Source organism: Buteo buteo, chromosome 26 (assembly GCF_964188355.1).
Source record: "Buteo buteo chromosome 26, bButBut1.hap1.1, whole genome shotgun sequence".
Taxonomy (NCBI): domain Eukaryota; kingdom Metazoa; phylum Chordata; class Aves; order Accipitriformes; family Accipitridae; genus Buteo; species Buteo buteo.
In genome coordinates, this window is record NC_134196.1 from 3,671,381 (window position 1) to 3,688,353 (window position 16,973).

A 16,973-nucleotide genomic window follows, 5' to 3' on the forward strand; every position below is an offset into this window, starting at 1 on the left:
TTTGCGATGTGAAGATGGAATTAAGGTTAAGAATACATTCAGTTATTGAGGACAAAATATGAGAAAAGGTATGTTGTAAATATCCCCAAGCCAAGTACCATAAACCCAGGAAATACATGGAATTAAGGTCAGGGTTGAAAGAAATCCAAACAAATTACGGCATGGAAATACACAGCTATAGCACATAGTGACACGGAATAAAAATTAGAATTTACCTTGTCTGTGACTGTGTGGTCACAGGTATGTGATCGTTTTGTCTGGTCACTAACGGACAGAGTTGAAATAATTTGTGCACCTTGTTAGCACGTTTCAATACCTTTTTTCCCTTAGTAAAGTTTGGCTTTGAAACAAATGCAACATTTCTATGAAATTTCTTAATTTTGGGGGGGAACTTGAATGCTTACTTTTTACAGATTATTTTTATTTTTTCATTTCGGAGACTGGGCTGTTAGAGATTTAGTGCTACTGTTTGGCCTATGTGTGGGTCAGCAACATCCATGTGTCTCGCCAACATCCACGTCAGACCAATTTAAGAGATTGACAAGATAACAAGTATAAATTATAGAACATAAAGGGAGTACTGTACAAGCGTTTAGCTAATTGGTACGTTGTAAAGTAAGCTCTGGCTGTACAGGTAGGACGATTCTGAAAAGTATAAAAGCCAAGTGGATACCTGGGCTTTGTAATTCATACCATACAGCCTTTTCAGCTGAGGAGTTTAGCTGCACAGAAATCACACTCTTGTTCTAGGCCCTGTGTTGTCAGAACTGGGATTAGAATTTAGCTATTCTAGATTTTTTTTTTTTTAATCTTTTATATGTGAGTTTCACTGGGCTGTACTGTGCCTTTCTCTTTAACTGAAAGAAAAGATTAATGTCAGTGGAAAAACGTGTACATGACAATTTTCCATTATTTTCACGTTTTCTAAAATCCCATAACTCACATAAGTTCTGTAATATTTGAGCCAACTTAAACTGTGAATGCACACATATGCACATACTTACTATTGTAAATAACTGTTTAATTTATTGTCCTGGCTGCATCCTCCAGAATCACTTAAGAAGCAGGCCTGCCTGAGCAGATTGCTTTTATGGTCCTCCTAATGAAATACGAGTGTTGTTCAGCTCAGATGCCACGCCATACCTTGAAACACATTTTTCCCCGGAGAGCTATGGAGTTCCTTCATTCGCTGCAGCGCGATCTTCTTGCGGATGGAATTGCCGTCGCTGCGGATTGCAGACCGGGGAGAATTCCTGGTCCCTGTCCCCTCTCCAACGTGCTCTTGCGGAGCAGCTCCCTCCAGGCCCCCCGCGGCAGCGTTGGCATCGCCTGCTCCTCCTCTTTCACACCCTGAGCTTGTTTTTTCAAAGACATTTCTTTCCCCTCTTCCATATCCTTCTCCTTAATTTGCAGGAGGTGGCAGCTGGCCTGGAGCCATGTTAGGAATAATTAAGGTTACGTTTATCCATTCGCACTTCTTGCAGAGTGAACGTGAACTGATGGGAATCTTTCAAGAAAAAAACCCCACATATCCTACCATCCTCTCTTCTAGGATGCCTTTCTACAAATACCTCGCCCACCCACCCGAGGCAGGCCATGATGCTGATTGCTCCAGAGTCGTTGCTTGAGGTTCATTCTCCTTTATTCATTGAAATAAATTTATACTCCTCCTCACTAATGCTGTCAATCTCTCTGCCCTCAAGAAATAGGTTTGTACTCCATCTGTGTAGGCAGAGCACTCGCATATTAATTGGTAAAAGCAGTTACAGTTTGGGGCCAAAAGGGATTTCAAAAGTTGTAGTTTTCTGATGACTTCGTAGAGGTATTCTTAAATCTGAGTGACCTGTGTTTGTTTATCCTACAGGATATAGACACAGTCACAAGAAGGGAACAGCGATGTCCTTATGTAAAAGACTGCCTGTACTTACCGTGCCTTTTCTAAATTCATTTGGTGCTCATGATGGCTTCTGAAGATGCTTCCTGTAGGCACAAGACCATACAGCCTCTTACTCTAGAGAGACTTGTTCTGTTGAAATTAAATGCTCTAGTCTGTTTTCAGGGACCATCTCCCCTTTAAACAGTCATCTCGTTGACAGTTCGTTACTTCTTTGGTAGGTATTTCCAGGCTGGCAAGTGCCTGTCTGATGAGACGAGTTTTATTCAGACAGAACAAATTGTTCTTTGTTGACGTCATGGACGCGTGTCAAATCTTTCTTTTTATGTAGCTTGTTATCACCCATCACTCTTTTCCCCACCTTTGTAGTTCTCTTTAGAACTGAAGCCACTTAACCTGTGCCAGGGCAGATGTGTGCAATCTCTTGGCAAAGCTACCCAGTAGCTGTGGCCCTACTGGTGGATACTTACTTTTCTGAAAAAACAATGTAAAGGTAAGCCAACAATAGCCTGATCATGCACCCAGCCTATATAATATTGAAAACGTTTTGTGTATTGCTGAAGTGTGAATAAAGCATCAATCTATCCAAAAACTCCCTCAAGTATGATCAAATCGCAATTACTACCAAGAATATTGAAGAGAGAGCGTAACTCCTGTTTTGTTCCCCAGGACTGTTGGCTCGGAGCGTTCCATGCCAGAAATATTGACCCTTTCACAGTATTTATTTTAAAAACATTTATTTGATTTTTTCTCTACAGTTAAAAAGATATCTGTTAATAAAATTCAATAGAAAATTACCAACAGAATGTTTTCTTTGAAGCATAAGGCATAACAGTCTAGTGTTTTAGGTTAAGTGTTGGACTTGAGAGACTGGACTTTATTTGTATAAATTCTTCCCAGTAGGAAGAATTTTTGTTTCACAGTACTGACCACTTTGGAAGGCAGATTTCATTTTGACAACCTTTTTTTTTTTTTTTTTGATTGAAAAGTCAACTAGCAAAAGAAGATGTGTTCTATTGTGATTTTTTTATTCTCTCAAAGATGAGAAGACAGCACTACTGTACTATTTCTGGGTGTGTTAAGTTTTATTGGATTCTCTCAGATCCTTTACAGTAATTTCTTGAGAGGTTTTTTTTTTTTCCCAGAATTGCTATTTTCTGCTATCTTTAAAAGAAAAACAAAGTCACTCAAGGGGCAGGAGGGTGGGAGGGGAGGCGTGGGGCTGTGTGCTGAGGTGTGGTGAGCCTTTTGAAAAGAAAAAAATCTGCCTTATTAATAGTAAGGCCGTGGAAGAAACAAAATCATGAGCATCTGGATGCTTTTCCTTTTAAGAATCTTTTCTCCGTCACACACTCCCACGTCTCGTGTTCATCTGGGTTTTTTGCAGTGTGGTATTCAATACTTATTAAGTTGAAGACCAAATTTTCTTGAGTATCTCTCTTGACTTTTTAAACTCCTAGTGAGAGACACTTCATCTCTATGCCTTGTTCTCCCATTAGCTATACTGGAGTGTACAAGGCGAGACTACTGAAGTAGGCATTCATGCTTTTTTAAAAAAAAGAGGCGAGAGTTGCCTCTAGAGTACAAATAATTGCCTCTCTGTAACATGGTTACTGAAAAATATTCTATGTACCTGGGAGGAATCCCTTGAAAGTGAAATGTTTGATCTGCAAGCCCTTGTGATTTATCTCCACGAGGCTAGTCCATCCCAGCAGTTACCTGCTGCCTTCCAACCTATTCTGATTTTACTTCATATAAAGTTTCCCCGCACTCATAAATTTTGCGTAGGTCCATCTTCTGGTTTTGACTCCGTGGGCTGGTATCTCTTGTTGCTCTTAAGACGCTGAATCAAGCGAATGACTTCCCATACGTTTCATTCTCTTTCCTTACATCTTGCATCTAATTGCTCTGTTTATCAGCACTGGTACTTCAACAGAGATACGGCAGCTTTTTATCCCGTTAATTACTGCGAGTGAAACTGAGGAGTCATTTTTGGTTGTGCAACTCAGGAGCCTGAGGAAAATTCCTGCTGTCTTTTGTCAGACTACCTCTGCCCCAAAAATGGCTTTTCAACATCAGAACTGCATTAATAAAATGTTTATTTAGCACCTTTCAGGTTGAAGGATCCAAAAGCACTTTACAATTAACTACACACATCATCACTGAAATGCATCCAAGCAGAAAAATCAGCAGACAACTCACTGCATAAATTTCAAAAAGAACAGACTTTTGGCCAGCCGCTTGGCCAGAAAGGAAAGTAGAAGCTTTTAATGACCTGTAGCCAACAGGATTCTGATTTTGGTTTGGGTTTTGAAGGTCTCATCTGAAAAACCTACATGGTAAAGCTGCATTCAACCCACTTTAGCCGCCTCAGACAACTGAAGATTTGCATCGGCCTTGCCAAGATTAGAATCTGTGGTGCCAGGGAGTCTAGCCTAATCCTAACCTGACATTTAGATGACTAAGCCATCACCTCAAGGTAGAGGACATACCCAGTAAATTCAAGTTGCAAGTATATAGTAACACAGTGCTGTTTTTTAATCCAGAATTCAGCTGTTTATACATAAACATCCCACATGTACAGTATGCCTCTTCACAAGCACCAGGCATTAATTTACAGTCCTGTAACTTTTCCAGCTTTGGGGGAAGGGGAAATGCGACCTTCTGAGCTTTAGTAGCTAGAATAATCTTTCTAGGGAAATAGTAGAAGGCACTTGGCACGACTGAACAAAGCACCTGGAAATTCTCTTATCGGGAATGATCCTCATTCCCTGGGAGGACAGAGATTACCTGCACTTTCCAGCTGTACTGTTGACAGTTCGTAAGAAATATACGCCAAATAAATTCTGAGCAAGGTCTCCTTTTCTACAGAAGTATCCTCAAATGCTGGAAATCTCACAACTATACACAGCCCCGTTCTTCCCTGTTGCAAGTCAACAGAAGAATTTGGGCGTAAATGTGGCTTTGTTACTCCTAAATGCATCTCCTGACTGTAACGTTGATTACGTTTTTCACTTCAGCAAAGAAAAATTATAAGGCTATTTTTATACAATTTGAAAGCACTTAATACAAAGTTACATGAATACATTGCATCATATGGCCTATCCATGGAGAAAATACTGAAATACTACCATAGGGCTGTTCAATACTAGTTTTTTCTTTCAACTTTTTATCTTAATACTAGAAAATATATAAATCATTTACATGACATTATGCAAAAGAAGGCACAGCCGGTTATAGTTTACACAAGCACAATGCATAATATGCAGGAAAAGGGATTAAAAAGAAGCTTCACATCCTTATTAGATACATTGTTGCAAACCATTAAGAAAAGTACTTCATCAACAACAGAAGTGTTCAACACTTGAGAGCTATGATATAAAAAAAATTATAATTCATTTAATGCAAAACAGATTTATATATACTTTTATATATAAACACTGTTTAAAAATGCTAACATAATAAAAGTAGATTATCCATGTAATGAAAAGTGCAAACCAAAGTAATAGAGGGTTTCACAATGTCCTTCTCATGACACAGGAAAAACTAGCCCATAGGAATGAAGTGTTAAATCCACCAATAAGTCCTTGGCGTGATGAGGCGTCATCAGGATTTCTGAGCGTTTGGAGAAAGCAGTACTGGAGAAGAGGCTCCGTCCAGACTGGGGAGTGGCACTGGTATGTGACCATTTAGCAAAGTTGGAAACTGTAAGAGGCCAAAAGGTAAAAATTACTCTTTATCTCAAAGCATTCAGCCCAGAAGCACATGCATTTAGCATTAGCAAACGACTCCAGATGTTTCCAAGACTTGTCATTTCTGTACAGTAAGATACATACCAAGTGCCTGCCTCAGCCATTAGGAATGTAAAATAGAGGATGAAACCTGAATACCTTGTAAATGTATGGGGATGTATAAATCTATTACTGGCTATATTTTAGACAAAAGTTCACATAACAATACATTTATCATCACCCTGGGAAAGCGAATGCTGTAGAGAAATCTTTGCCGTCCATTCTGCTTCCAGAATGTTTTTCAGTCTACAAAATGCTAATTAAAATACATCCTTTTTGTCTGCCCTTCATAAAAGCTAAGCAGGAAAGAGCTTTGCAAAAGTGAAAGTCGAGATGTAGTTCTAGGGCAGAAAAAGTACAATTATGAATACAAAACATGGGGAAAATTACTCTCGAGTAATTACAGTTTCTCTCTGTATTGACTAAGAACCCATAAACTAGCTACGCCGGATCATTCAGTATGTGAAGCAGAATACATTGTCATTTAGTATTAACCTCCTCCTTCTGAAATACTGTGCAAAAAATACTTACTCAATACATAAGCTGAATATTCCTAGTTCATGACAGCATCCTGCCTATAACTTGCCTGCAGGGATGTGTATTGGCTAGTTCTTAACATCTGACCTGAGAAAAAGCAAGGCAAGTAGGTGGAATAAACTTGCTGCAGCATGAGGCGGGAATTATCCCAGCAGTAGATACTGATCTGGCCTCGAGGCGCTGGGTTTCTGTTGGCGTGAGAGAGGCAGAGCTGGATAACAGAGCTCCTGACTTCAAGTGTCTGGTTTATTTTTACCCCTTATCAGATCAGTCCTCCAACAGCCATCTGTGGTGTAATCAAGCTCTACACGTGCATATAATCTGCTTGTAACAGGATTACTCTTCCAGTAGGATGTTAGTCCATGATATCCGTCTTCCAACGTTCAGCTGAAAATCGTTCCGAGCAGTGCAGGCTCAGCAGCATGCGGGGGGGCTGGCACCACGCTCCTGCTGCGGCCAGGACTGGCCGATACCTCTATTTTAACCAAACCAAAGCTCAGGAACTGTTGCTGTCGCTTCTGCCAAGACTAATTAAAACACAGAACTTGGATTACAAGCTCTTGCTTTTCTAGCCTAGGTTTCTGAAGTGAGACATGTAAACTACAATGTGTTTCTTCTACAGCTAACAAAAAGAGGGTTGTGTGATCTCTGGTGTCTGTCGAGGCGGGTGGCATGCTGGCACTACGGCCCGGGATGCCAACGATGCTGATGTCACGATTTCATCCTTCCCCTGGTTTCCAGCCCAACCCAGCCCTCTTCTTCTTCTTCTTCCTGTTGTCTCTGGGGCCGGGACAATGCTCTTTGTTCACACGCCTCCATACAGTGGGGATCTGGGACTTGACTATGCCCTCTCGGTGCTACTGTCTATACAGGAGTAACAAAGAAAATACGCTGAATTTAGTTGGCACTTAATTCAAGCTAATCTGGTAGTCCTTAAGTTTGGCTGCATTTTCTTGAATTAACCAATTCTGTGCAAGTCTCTTGCTGTTCCAGTTATGTGGTAATTTCAAACTAATGATGACACATCAAAAGAAGTTTAATTACACAGCAGTGTGGCTTCAAAGGGAAGGCTTTCCAGGTAGGTCAATATATCACGGTAAATTGTGCAGAAGGAGGCTGCAGATTTCAGTGATGCTCTACATAGGCTGTAAGGGTGTAGAGGCGTAGGTGTATGGGAGTTGCTTTCACCTTATAAACATCGAAGGAGAGTTTTTTACCAGTTAATAAGCATCTACGTGCTCTGTGAGGGAGTATGCACGTAGTTGTGTCCAGCACTGCCAGAACAGGCTCCTCCTCGTTCGTTAAAGGAGGAACCGTGCTTTCCCATAGGCTTGTTCTGGGCTTAGCGGGATGGCTCCTGTCCTGGTCCTCGTACTATTCAAAGACTGGTACTAAAGCACTGCAGGTAGTGCCAAGCACAGTGCTATTGTGAAAAGCAGCACACACCTGAAAGAAAAAAATAAGGGAACCCGATCTCTCCTCCATGCACACCAGCAGGCAAGGGTGCAGAGGCAGGCAGACAGCCGCAGAGCTGCCCTGGGCTCTAGCTGCTGGCAGGCTGTTGACTCCTTCAACAATGACCAAACATTCTTTCAATTCCCAGCACAAATGACCAGGTGAAAGCAAAAGCAACTTGTGAAGCAGCTCCAGCTCCTTCCTCCATTCCCCGACTAGCTGCGTGGAGGGCGAGCCCTGCCCCAACACCTACGCGGGATGACCAACAGTTCTCGGTGGGGTTGGCTGGGCTTCAGCTGTGGTTGTTGTTTCCTATTTGCTGTTAAAGTAAAGCTTCGTGCTCTACAGACTCGTCATCGTGGCCTCTGCCTGACTCGAACACCGTTTACAAGGAAGGCCCTTTGGGTTTCTCAGAAGGGAGAGCCAAGGCCACTCTTCACTTCCAGTTCCAGCAGGGGCTGGCCAACGTAGGTCCGTACAAGCTCATTCCAGGCCATGGTGCAGACCCTTCTCTCTCAAATGAAATGTCTGGCTGCTTTTGACCACGGGTGCAAAAGTAAGATCTAATAGGGATAAATGAGTTTAGCTGAGTCACAAATAAGGAGCCCCAGGGCTCCATGCTCAGCTGTGCCAGTAGAGGTAGAAGGACTTACTGCCCCAGTGAGGACTGTACCTGGGCAGAGCGCTTGAGCGAAAGCCCAGCCGCGGAGTCGGGCAGTCCAGTCCCCGCGAAGGTTCAGAGGCTAGCACAGGGTTCCCCTCCTCTGTTCGTGTTGGCCCATCAATCACAGCAGTCGGGGAGTTCATTCCAGGGGTGTCCCTCCATTCTTCAGCTGCTCAGGTGACCATCAGCTTCTTGTGCTTCTTGCCAATCAGCATAATTTCTTCTGTGACCTACTGAATTGGCTGTTCTGCAGCAGCTACACCCGGAGCTGCTAATTCCATCCCCACCATCCTCTTCCTAAGTCTCGAGCAAATGCTGTGGCCACTGTGGTTTACTTAACTTTTGTATTTACCACATCTCTCTCAAACTTTGAGATTTTTACTCTCCCAGTACCCATGAGAGAGGGGACAATGCTGCCTTTCTCCTGTTACATACGGAGAGGTCATGTTCAGAGGTACGAAGTAACTTGGTTGAGGACACATGGATAATTTGCAGGAGAACTGGAAATGGAGCCTTGAGGTTCAGAGTGCCCTTATTGTAAACACAACTATGCCCTGTCTTTCTGAGTGAGAAGCAGCTCATTAAAACAGAAGGATAAACCTACACCCACCTTACTGCATGAGACCCAAATTGGTCTTGGTTTTCCCAGAGTCCATGTTCCACCACTCTCCTGGCTGGTCCCTGACTGGTCTGTACTCTCTTCCCGAAGCTCTGAGAGCTCAGTTACCTATTCCTACTGGAGTCCAGCATTTATTTCTGTTTCCTTCATACGATATGTGTGTGCTTGCTGCAGTAGACACTGTCCTGTAGGTTCGGACTGTGCCGCCAAGGCTTTGAAGAGGGTACAAATAAATAGGCTGCTCTTTGAAAGTGCCTGTTAACTCCAGTATTTTCTTAAACTATTTGAAAAGACCAGCAGATGCTCCCCTGCTGTCTCTTCCACATGTACACTTTTGGAAATGAAACCTGTGCATTGGAAAGACCTACCTGGAACAGAGTGTTTGGTCCCTGCAGCCTGGCAGGACTCAGAGGAGCAACAGGACTGAGGCTGCTCCAGAAATGAATGCTAGACAGCAGCGGGCTTGGGGTCAGCAATAATCCATTTGGGGTCTGCAAGACAAAAAAAACACCCCATGATGCATGCCTTGGGAGTTACAGCTCCATACAGTACTCACAATCCCTTAAGTTTTACACTTCACCTTCTGGCTCTTTTTTCCCGTGAATTCAGACATACAGCATGCCGAGTATACTGGCCAGCAGCAACTGCCCATCCAGCCCTGCATCCTGTCAATACTGGATACCTGCACATTTAATATTCCTTCATACACAAATTGATTTCATTTCTATCACAATTTGCTTAAGGAAAAGCACAGTTATTGTTTATTTGAACCACGCTCATGTGACTGTATAAAATACAATGCATGCCCCAGTGTCTGCAAACACAGCCTGGTCTCCTTCAGCATAATTTTCTACCTTTTGAAGGGCAGCAATTACTTGAACTGACTGCAGCTTTTAAAGCATTAATGCAATTGCCTGTGGAGCCAAAAGAGCCACTGCTGGTCTTTGAAGTTTACTCCTCTGATGGTGCCTGTTCAAAATGGAAGAAGTTTCAAGAAACTGGCAGCACACAGGCTGATGCAGCGAGAGGCAGGGGTAGGGGTTGGGTGCCCAGAGGGACAGCGGAGAGCACAGCTAATTGTTTGAAAAGAACCAAAGTGGCAAGAACCAAGAATCCAAGGCTTTTCCCAACTCGGAGGTGGCTCCTTCCAGGGCCATGGTGCACTCGGATTGCTGGGAATGCTCTTAGCACTTCTAAAGCACAATTGGAGTGGAGGTAGAGTTAAAGCACATGCAAATCTCCATTCAAAGGAAGAATCACATTAATTATTCTGTATCCAGAATAACTTTTATCTTTCCAAAAAAAGAACATGAAAGTAATGTGACAGTTTTGAACAAAGTATTTGGCATAATGAGTTAATCTCACCAGTAATCTTGATGCCAATTATCAAAATTAGTGCTATTTAGCAAAGCATTTAATGCAATTTGAGTGCACACTTAGCAAGTAAGTACACGTTTCACTGTGTAGGACAAGTGCCTCAGTGCTCTGCTGAACTGGGCCATCAGTTTGTCCAGAGTTTAAAATATGTAAAGAGAAGACAGAAGATAAGGAGTTATCTCCTCCCCCTAGTAACCAGCACGTCATGCATGCTGGTACCTGCTAGCTTCCCACCAGGCCAGAAATACAAACTCCCACATATGGCAATTGCAACCAGGAGTCTCACTTAACAACTGCTTACGCCACGGGCTGTCGCATCCCCGTTGCCAGGACTCTGCGGCGAGCAGGCTCAGAAGGCAGGTACCACAGGTCATGGGGATTTTCGAGTGACGGACGTACTATTTGCAAAGCAGTGCCTGAGGGATCGGCTGCGGTGTTTGAGGCTCTGTGCAAATGCACAGGAATACAGAGCTGCTCTGACGTGCTTGCACTGGAGTTCGCAACAGGGTCAAACAATTAGTTTAAGCCCAGCAAGAAGAGATGGGAGAGACAAGGTGTAGCAAACATTAAAGTCCTCCCGGTGAGTCCGTCCCAAGGTGTCCGAAAGGCTGTTTAATACAAAGAGCTTGGCTGCTCTTGAAGGGGACGATTTCTCTAAGGAATCTCAAAAGAAGCGGGGTTCACGGAGAAATGCAAAGGGAAAGGACACTGCCATCTCCCTTGTGCTGAAGGTGGTGGATCAGAAACACCAAACCCCGTGGAAGAAACCACAGTTACGTCCCAAGGAGTAATAAACATGTGATATTGCTGGGAAAGCAAAAGGTGTTGATGCATTGAAACAGCAGGTATGAGGGTCATAGGAGTACCAATGAGGTCAGGGTTTGGATATATTCGGGTGACAACAAAAGGGGCAAAGAGTGGGTGGAGGCCTGGCAAGGAGAAAAATTCTGTCTTGATCTTGTCAAGTCACAGCTCTTGTCAAGATACCACGATGCTTTCATGGGGCAGGAAAACAGCAGTACCAGTGAGAACTCCCTTCCTGTGCCGCCTTGCAAGCTGATGCTCCACGGGCAGGCGGCTATGGATGGGGATTTACAAGACTGACAAAGAACACAACAAATTAGGTCAGGATAAATTCTCAGAGATTTACTTACAGAAGAGCCTACTAACCTTAAAACCAAAGATGTAAGCAGCAAGACACGACAACATTTGACTAAGGACACAGTATTGTGCCAACTGTACTAAGACTTCCAATGAGCTACGCCTCGGTTCTTTATTTTTTTCTCTAAGGAGCTGCAGATATCCAGAACTGAAAATGCAGTTCTTGAGAGGATCTTTTGAAAATAATGAAGAAAACTTGGAGGTGTTTATTCCTACCTAGATACAGCCAGAGCAAGTCTTCAGAGAGAGAGGAGGTTTGAAACTGAGCTGTCCTCCATTCATCTCTGGAAGCATGTTAACATGCCCAACAACAGCGCTAAGCAAAAGCTCGTGTCCTCTGATGATCAGAGCACTAATGTCTGCAAGTTCTGCCAGAGCCAAGAGCCAGCCCAAGCAAGCCTCCAAACCTGTTAATATTTAATGCAAAAAGAGCACAGGGCCTCCCAGGCTTGTTCTCAGTATCGCCATCAGCCAAGCGTCAAAACCACTAGAGGAAACGTGAGTGTAAACACCACCACAGCACAGGCTATCCTTAAATTACATGCGGAAATTGATGTGTCACTTCATTTTCTGCCCTCACGCAGCTATACATCTGGTATCAGATGTGGAACCCAGTGGGAAGTTCCTACTTAAAAAACGGCATTGTAATCTAAGCACAGGAACAGTTTAAATAGAAATAATGCATTGCACAGTTAGGATTATCTTAAGCAATGATGTTCATGGCTCCTGATTTCTCTGACAAAGAATGCATCTAAGTACAATCTTTCTTATCACTTCTAGCTGTCAGATAACGGACAAGTGCTGTCACACATACATTACTTCCCAGGTCATTAGGCACGTGCTGGAGCCTGAATGGTGTATGTGGATACAATACAGACCACGCACATGCTGGCTGCAGGCACACTACTTTGTCCGTAAGGAAACAGCATGTTGTAAATGTTACAAATGCTAAAATAGAGGCCTGAAGAAAAAGAGTGAGTCAAAATTATATATCCACATTAGCCAAGGGAGAGCCAACAAAAATAACAGGCATAAGTAATCTGTAAAAAAAGCAAGTACTGAACAAAATCTAAATATCTCTCTTCGAAGCTAACTGAATGGAAAGCTGACATTTCTCTACCAAAGTATGGTACTGTATGCACTGTCATCTTCAAACCCATTTTTCTCTTCTGAAATTGGTTGGGCATATTACATGCCCTTTCACAGGTCTCCACCCAAGGCTATTTCTCATGACCAGCACGTACAGTGGAAAGCCATCTGAAATACCCTTTCAGGCAGCAGGACCTTCTCCCAACCTACATCACTCCTGGAGCAAGAACTAGTGTCTGACATCCTGTCTACCACTGGGATCTGATAAATCAGAGATCGTTTGAGACGTGATGCACGCTCTTTCTAGGACAATGGGATGACCTGCAGATTTCCAGCCTACAATTATGGCTTCAGTTATTTTGCATTGTGGTATTACAGTTATCTGAACACAGCTGTTATATAGTTTTTATTTTATATTCACTAGGTCAAGTATTTAGGATGCAGGGTGCTTCTTACTCACGCTAGAAATAGAAGGCTAAAAGAGAGGAAAAAAGCTATGTTGCTGTATAGCCAAAAGTTTAAACAAATGGACCCTACATGGGTGCCATCTGCCTCTTCTGTGATAGAATAACCTGTATAAAAAGATTTGTAATCGCATTAAGTTGGACAACAATCATCACAGCCTTAGCTAGCCATCCTGCTAAAGGAGGGCCACAATCATCCACCTAATTCCCTTCTACGTCTTTCAGGGGCACTAAGTACACCAGTTTATAAATGAATGAGGAAATTAAATGTTCAAAGAAATAATTACAAAATGAGAAAAGAAATCTCTGTTCATACTGAGTTTGGGGGCAGCAGTAGATTAAAGCGAGCTTGTAATAACTCATGTTGTCATTGTGTCTGGTTGGCATCTGATATGATTTATTTGTCAGATTTGCTCCTTATGAGCCAAATACTTACTGTGGTTATACCACAGTTAGAGGTTGTAAGAGTCTGTCAATGCACCTCAATTTTGGTTTGCCACACTTCTGTTCTTCCTGCCAAACATAACTTCACTTAAAGGCTTTACGATGTCAAAAATGACAGATAACAGCCCACAAAATCTTTCTTTGCGACACAACTTCACATCTCGGTGACTTACAGGTGTGTCTGAACTGCAGTGGCTTTGCACAAATTTGTGCCGGCTGAAAAGCTCAGTAAGAGCAAGTGCTGTGCTGGCCGAGAGGACTTGCTGGTGCTCTCACCTCTGGCAGGCTTTGCCGCACTGCAGGCATCATCCATGCAAAACCTCTTCCGACAGGGAAGAGGGAAGGGGATTCTGGATACAATGGGACCCCTAGACAGCCCTTAGTAAATGAAAGCTTGTAATGCACACCTTTCTATTTATGTATTTACCGTTCAGTTGGTTTCATTCAATGCCAGTATTTGCATCAACTTTTATTTCGGGGAGGGGGGGGGGTGTTAGGGGCTGTTCCCCATTGGGATAATTTTGCTCTTGGATTCTTTTGTCTAATTTTGCAGTGATAGCATAAGACAAAACTCACTAATGAACACACCTGGTCATTATCTACGTGATTTTCCTCTTCTCCTCTGAACTGCTAGATTTTTTTCATAGACTTGCTTGAAAACGAGAACTCGCCATTGACGTTACCACAAATAAGTGATTAAAAAGAACAGAATAACCTAGTGGTTATTCAGTAGGTCTGTACTGAAAGGAAGCTCTGGCAAATACTCTGTGGATCTGTAAGACTTTGGAAATCGAAACTGGCTTAAGAGTCTTGTCTTAGAAACCACTTAATTTGCTCCATATTCAAAAACTAATTAAAAGGTCGCACTGTTTGAATGGATACATCTAGTAGAGAAATCTAACATCCCACCATGCACATGCTCAGGTCGTGACCTACAAAACCCTGTGTTTTTCTTGTTGGCTCTTTCCTGCTTGTTTTGTAGACCTGGAAGTTGGTTTGAACTGATAAGCCATTCGTTCATGTTAACTAACGGCTGCCCATCTCGTTATCCTTCCAGGCAGTCTGTGAGCTGTGATGGCTTTTCCCACACTCATGTAAGGAACCCCAGGAGGAACCTGCTTTCCACCCTTTGTTCAGACCTCTGCTATGTTTCCCTCTTCCCCATATGTTTTTCCCATCGGATAATAGCATATAGAGCTAACACTCTTGGCCACACGGAGGGAATACCTGGCTAAAGCAAGAGTACAGGAGACAGGCAGGTCTCACCTGTGCAGTGAAGAAAGCTGGAGTCAGGGATCCCGAAGGAAGCGCGGGGCTGTTGAGGGCGATGGAACCGATGTCGGTGCTGGAGAGAACCATGGGTGGGGCGGAGATTTCCAAGCCTTTGGGTTTTTTAGCCTTTGGGGGAAGAGATGGAGATTTTGCCTTGGAGCCTGAGGAGAGGTTCAGAGGCTCAAGGGAATCTGAGTCGTGACAGCTGGACTCAAGGAAGAGGCTCCTGTGTTCTGCAGGGAGGGGTGAGGTGGGAGACAGAGACGGCGACCTGGAGGAAGATGATGATGGAGATGAAATGCTGGCGCTGTTGGGTAGCATTAAGGAAGATATTTTAGCTGATACTGAAGAGCTGAGAAAAGCAGAGGCAGCTGCTGTTTCAGAAGTGGAAGGCAACGACACGATGGGCCTCATAACTTGTTTGTCTGTTTTGTTTGTCACAAATCTTATAACAGTCCGAACTTCTTCGACTGGTGTGTTTCCTTCTGACTTCTCCTCCAGTTTTTCTGTTTTGATTGGCTTGTAAGGGTCTGGCTGGTTCTGCAGAGAGTTGATAGTGAAAGAGGAGTACAGGCCAGAGTGGATATATTCATTACGGCTTGTGCTTTTCAGTGCTGACAAGCTGTGCTTGTGCTGATCCCTGCTCTCGGAAGGCATCTTACAGTCGCTGTCCTGCAGCAAAAGGCTCTCTCTGCTGATTTCCACAGCATGTGGATCCATTTTTAAAATCTCAGGAAAGGAGACAAACTTGTACACAAATTTTTGTCCGATCACTTTCTTGATGATGTTCTGCAAATACAAAAGCAGATGCTAGAAAGATCAGTGTTTCAGAGGCACTGAGTACAGCAAACATAAGGGGGTTCACAAGGGCAGGGGGGCACTGCTCGCTCCTCAAGCTGAGCAGGTGATTTCAGTGGGGTTCCCACCGCTGCTCACCCCTGCTTCATTCCGGGAACTCTGCTCAGCCAGGGAGACCACCCCCTGCTGCTCATGGTGCCTAGCAAAATCATCATTACTAGGTGATAAAGACCTACTGGTGGACTGTTTTCCTCCCGCTTCCTCTGAGGTAGCTTGGGAATATGTTCTTTCCAGTAAAAACAATTCCACCGCCTTGCAGACTCGAGCTGTGCCACCATTTCCAATTCACAACAAAGGCAAACTCCTTCATTTATGCCTCCCAAAACTGACACCAACTACTCTGGGTATGAAATACTCTTGGAATGTCTGCAAGGGACAAAACCACCTCACCCCCCACCTCCAGTCATTTACGCTCTCTTCCCGACCACATCCAGAAGGATGGAACACTTTGACTGTCCTTCTTTCAACAGTCACGAACTACGTCTGTGACAAATGCAATCGCTTGGATGGGCTGGAAAAGTACTTGTGTCCTGCTGTGGCCCCTGTGCTATCTCGGGGTTTGTGTTCGCCTCAGGACGCTTGCTGGTGCAGGCAGAAGGTTTTCATCAGTCTAAACTGGCTACTGAAATTAATTATTTTAAAAAATCCCAAACCTCTTAAAGGTTTGTAGAACTATTTATTTTTTTCTTCCTATTTGCCATAACAAAAGTGTCCCCTTTATGGAAAGAACTGATTCCCTTTGAAATCGGAATGTTTCATGAGGGTCCTGTTTCCAGTCCTAGCTCTCCTCCTCCAACCCCGGGTACACTGCCTGCTCCAACACAATGCGCGGCATCCCCAGGGACACAGCGTGAGCTCCTCTGCAGAGGCACTTTATGGCACCAGGTACTGGCCTGGCCTAGAAAAAGGACTGGAACATTGACCACCCTAAGCCAAGTGCTGTGGAAGACAAGAAGCAGTATTTCCTGAGATTTCCATAGTGATTTCTCTCTTCTTGAAGCCCCCAGTGGAGAGTTTAAGTCACCTCTGAAAAACCCTTTCCAAGAAGTTTCCCTTTAGCGCAGCACAAGTCTGCTGCACCTCCAGCTGATCCTCTGCAAACAGACATTTGCTTTGCTGTGGATATGGGAATGTAAATATTTACAGTATTCCTAAAGATCTAATTTGTTTTTCATTCTACCACAGATTCCAAGACCAGTAGAGGAAACATTTGTTAAATTGATTGAAAATGAAAAAAAAAAAAAAGAAAGAAAAAGGAATACAAGCATCATCCCTATTTATATATGGACAGTACCTAGTGCTGGGTGCTTGCAGTGCCTGCACTACACCTTTTTTTGTCACAAAAGCA

The 16,973-nt window shown here is 43.5% G+C and overlaps 1 protein-coding gene across 1 annotated transcript in view; it reads right to left on the bottom strand.

Moving 5' to 3' along the window:
• Positions 1 to 3,976: 3,976 nt before the first annotated feature.
• The window catches only part of ELK3 (ETS transcription factor ELK3), a 39,116-nt gene continuing 26,119 nt past the window's right edge, over positions 3,977 to 16,973 (bottom strand). The window contains exons 3-5 of the mRNA XM_075057860.1: positions 14,762 to 15,556; positions 9,329 to 9,451; positions 3,977 to 5,599 (exon numbers count right to left, since the gene is read on the bottom strand). Of these exons, the coding sequence (XP_074913961.1) occupies positions 5,501 to 5,599; positions 9,329 to 9,451; positions 14,762 to 15,556 (1,017 nt within the window). The 3' untranslated portion in view covers positions 3,977 to 5,500. The remainder of the gene's footprint in view (positions 5,600 to 9,328; positions 9,452 to 14,761; positions 15,557 to 16,973) is intronic.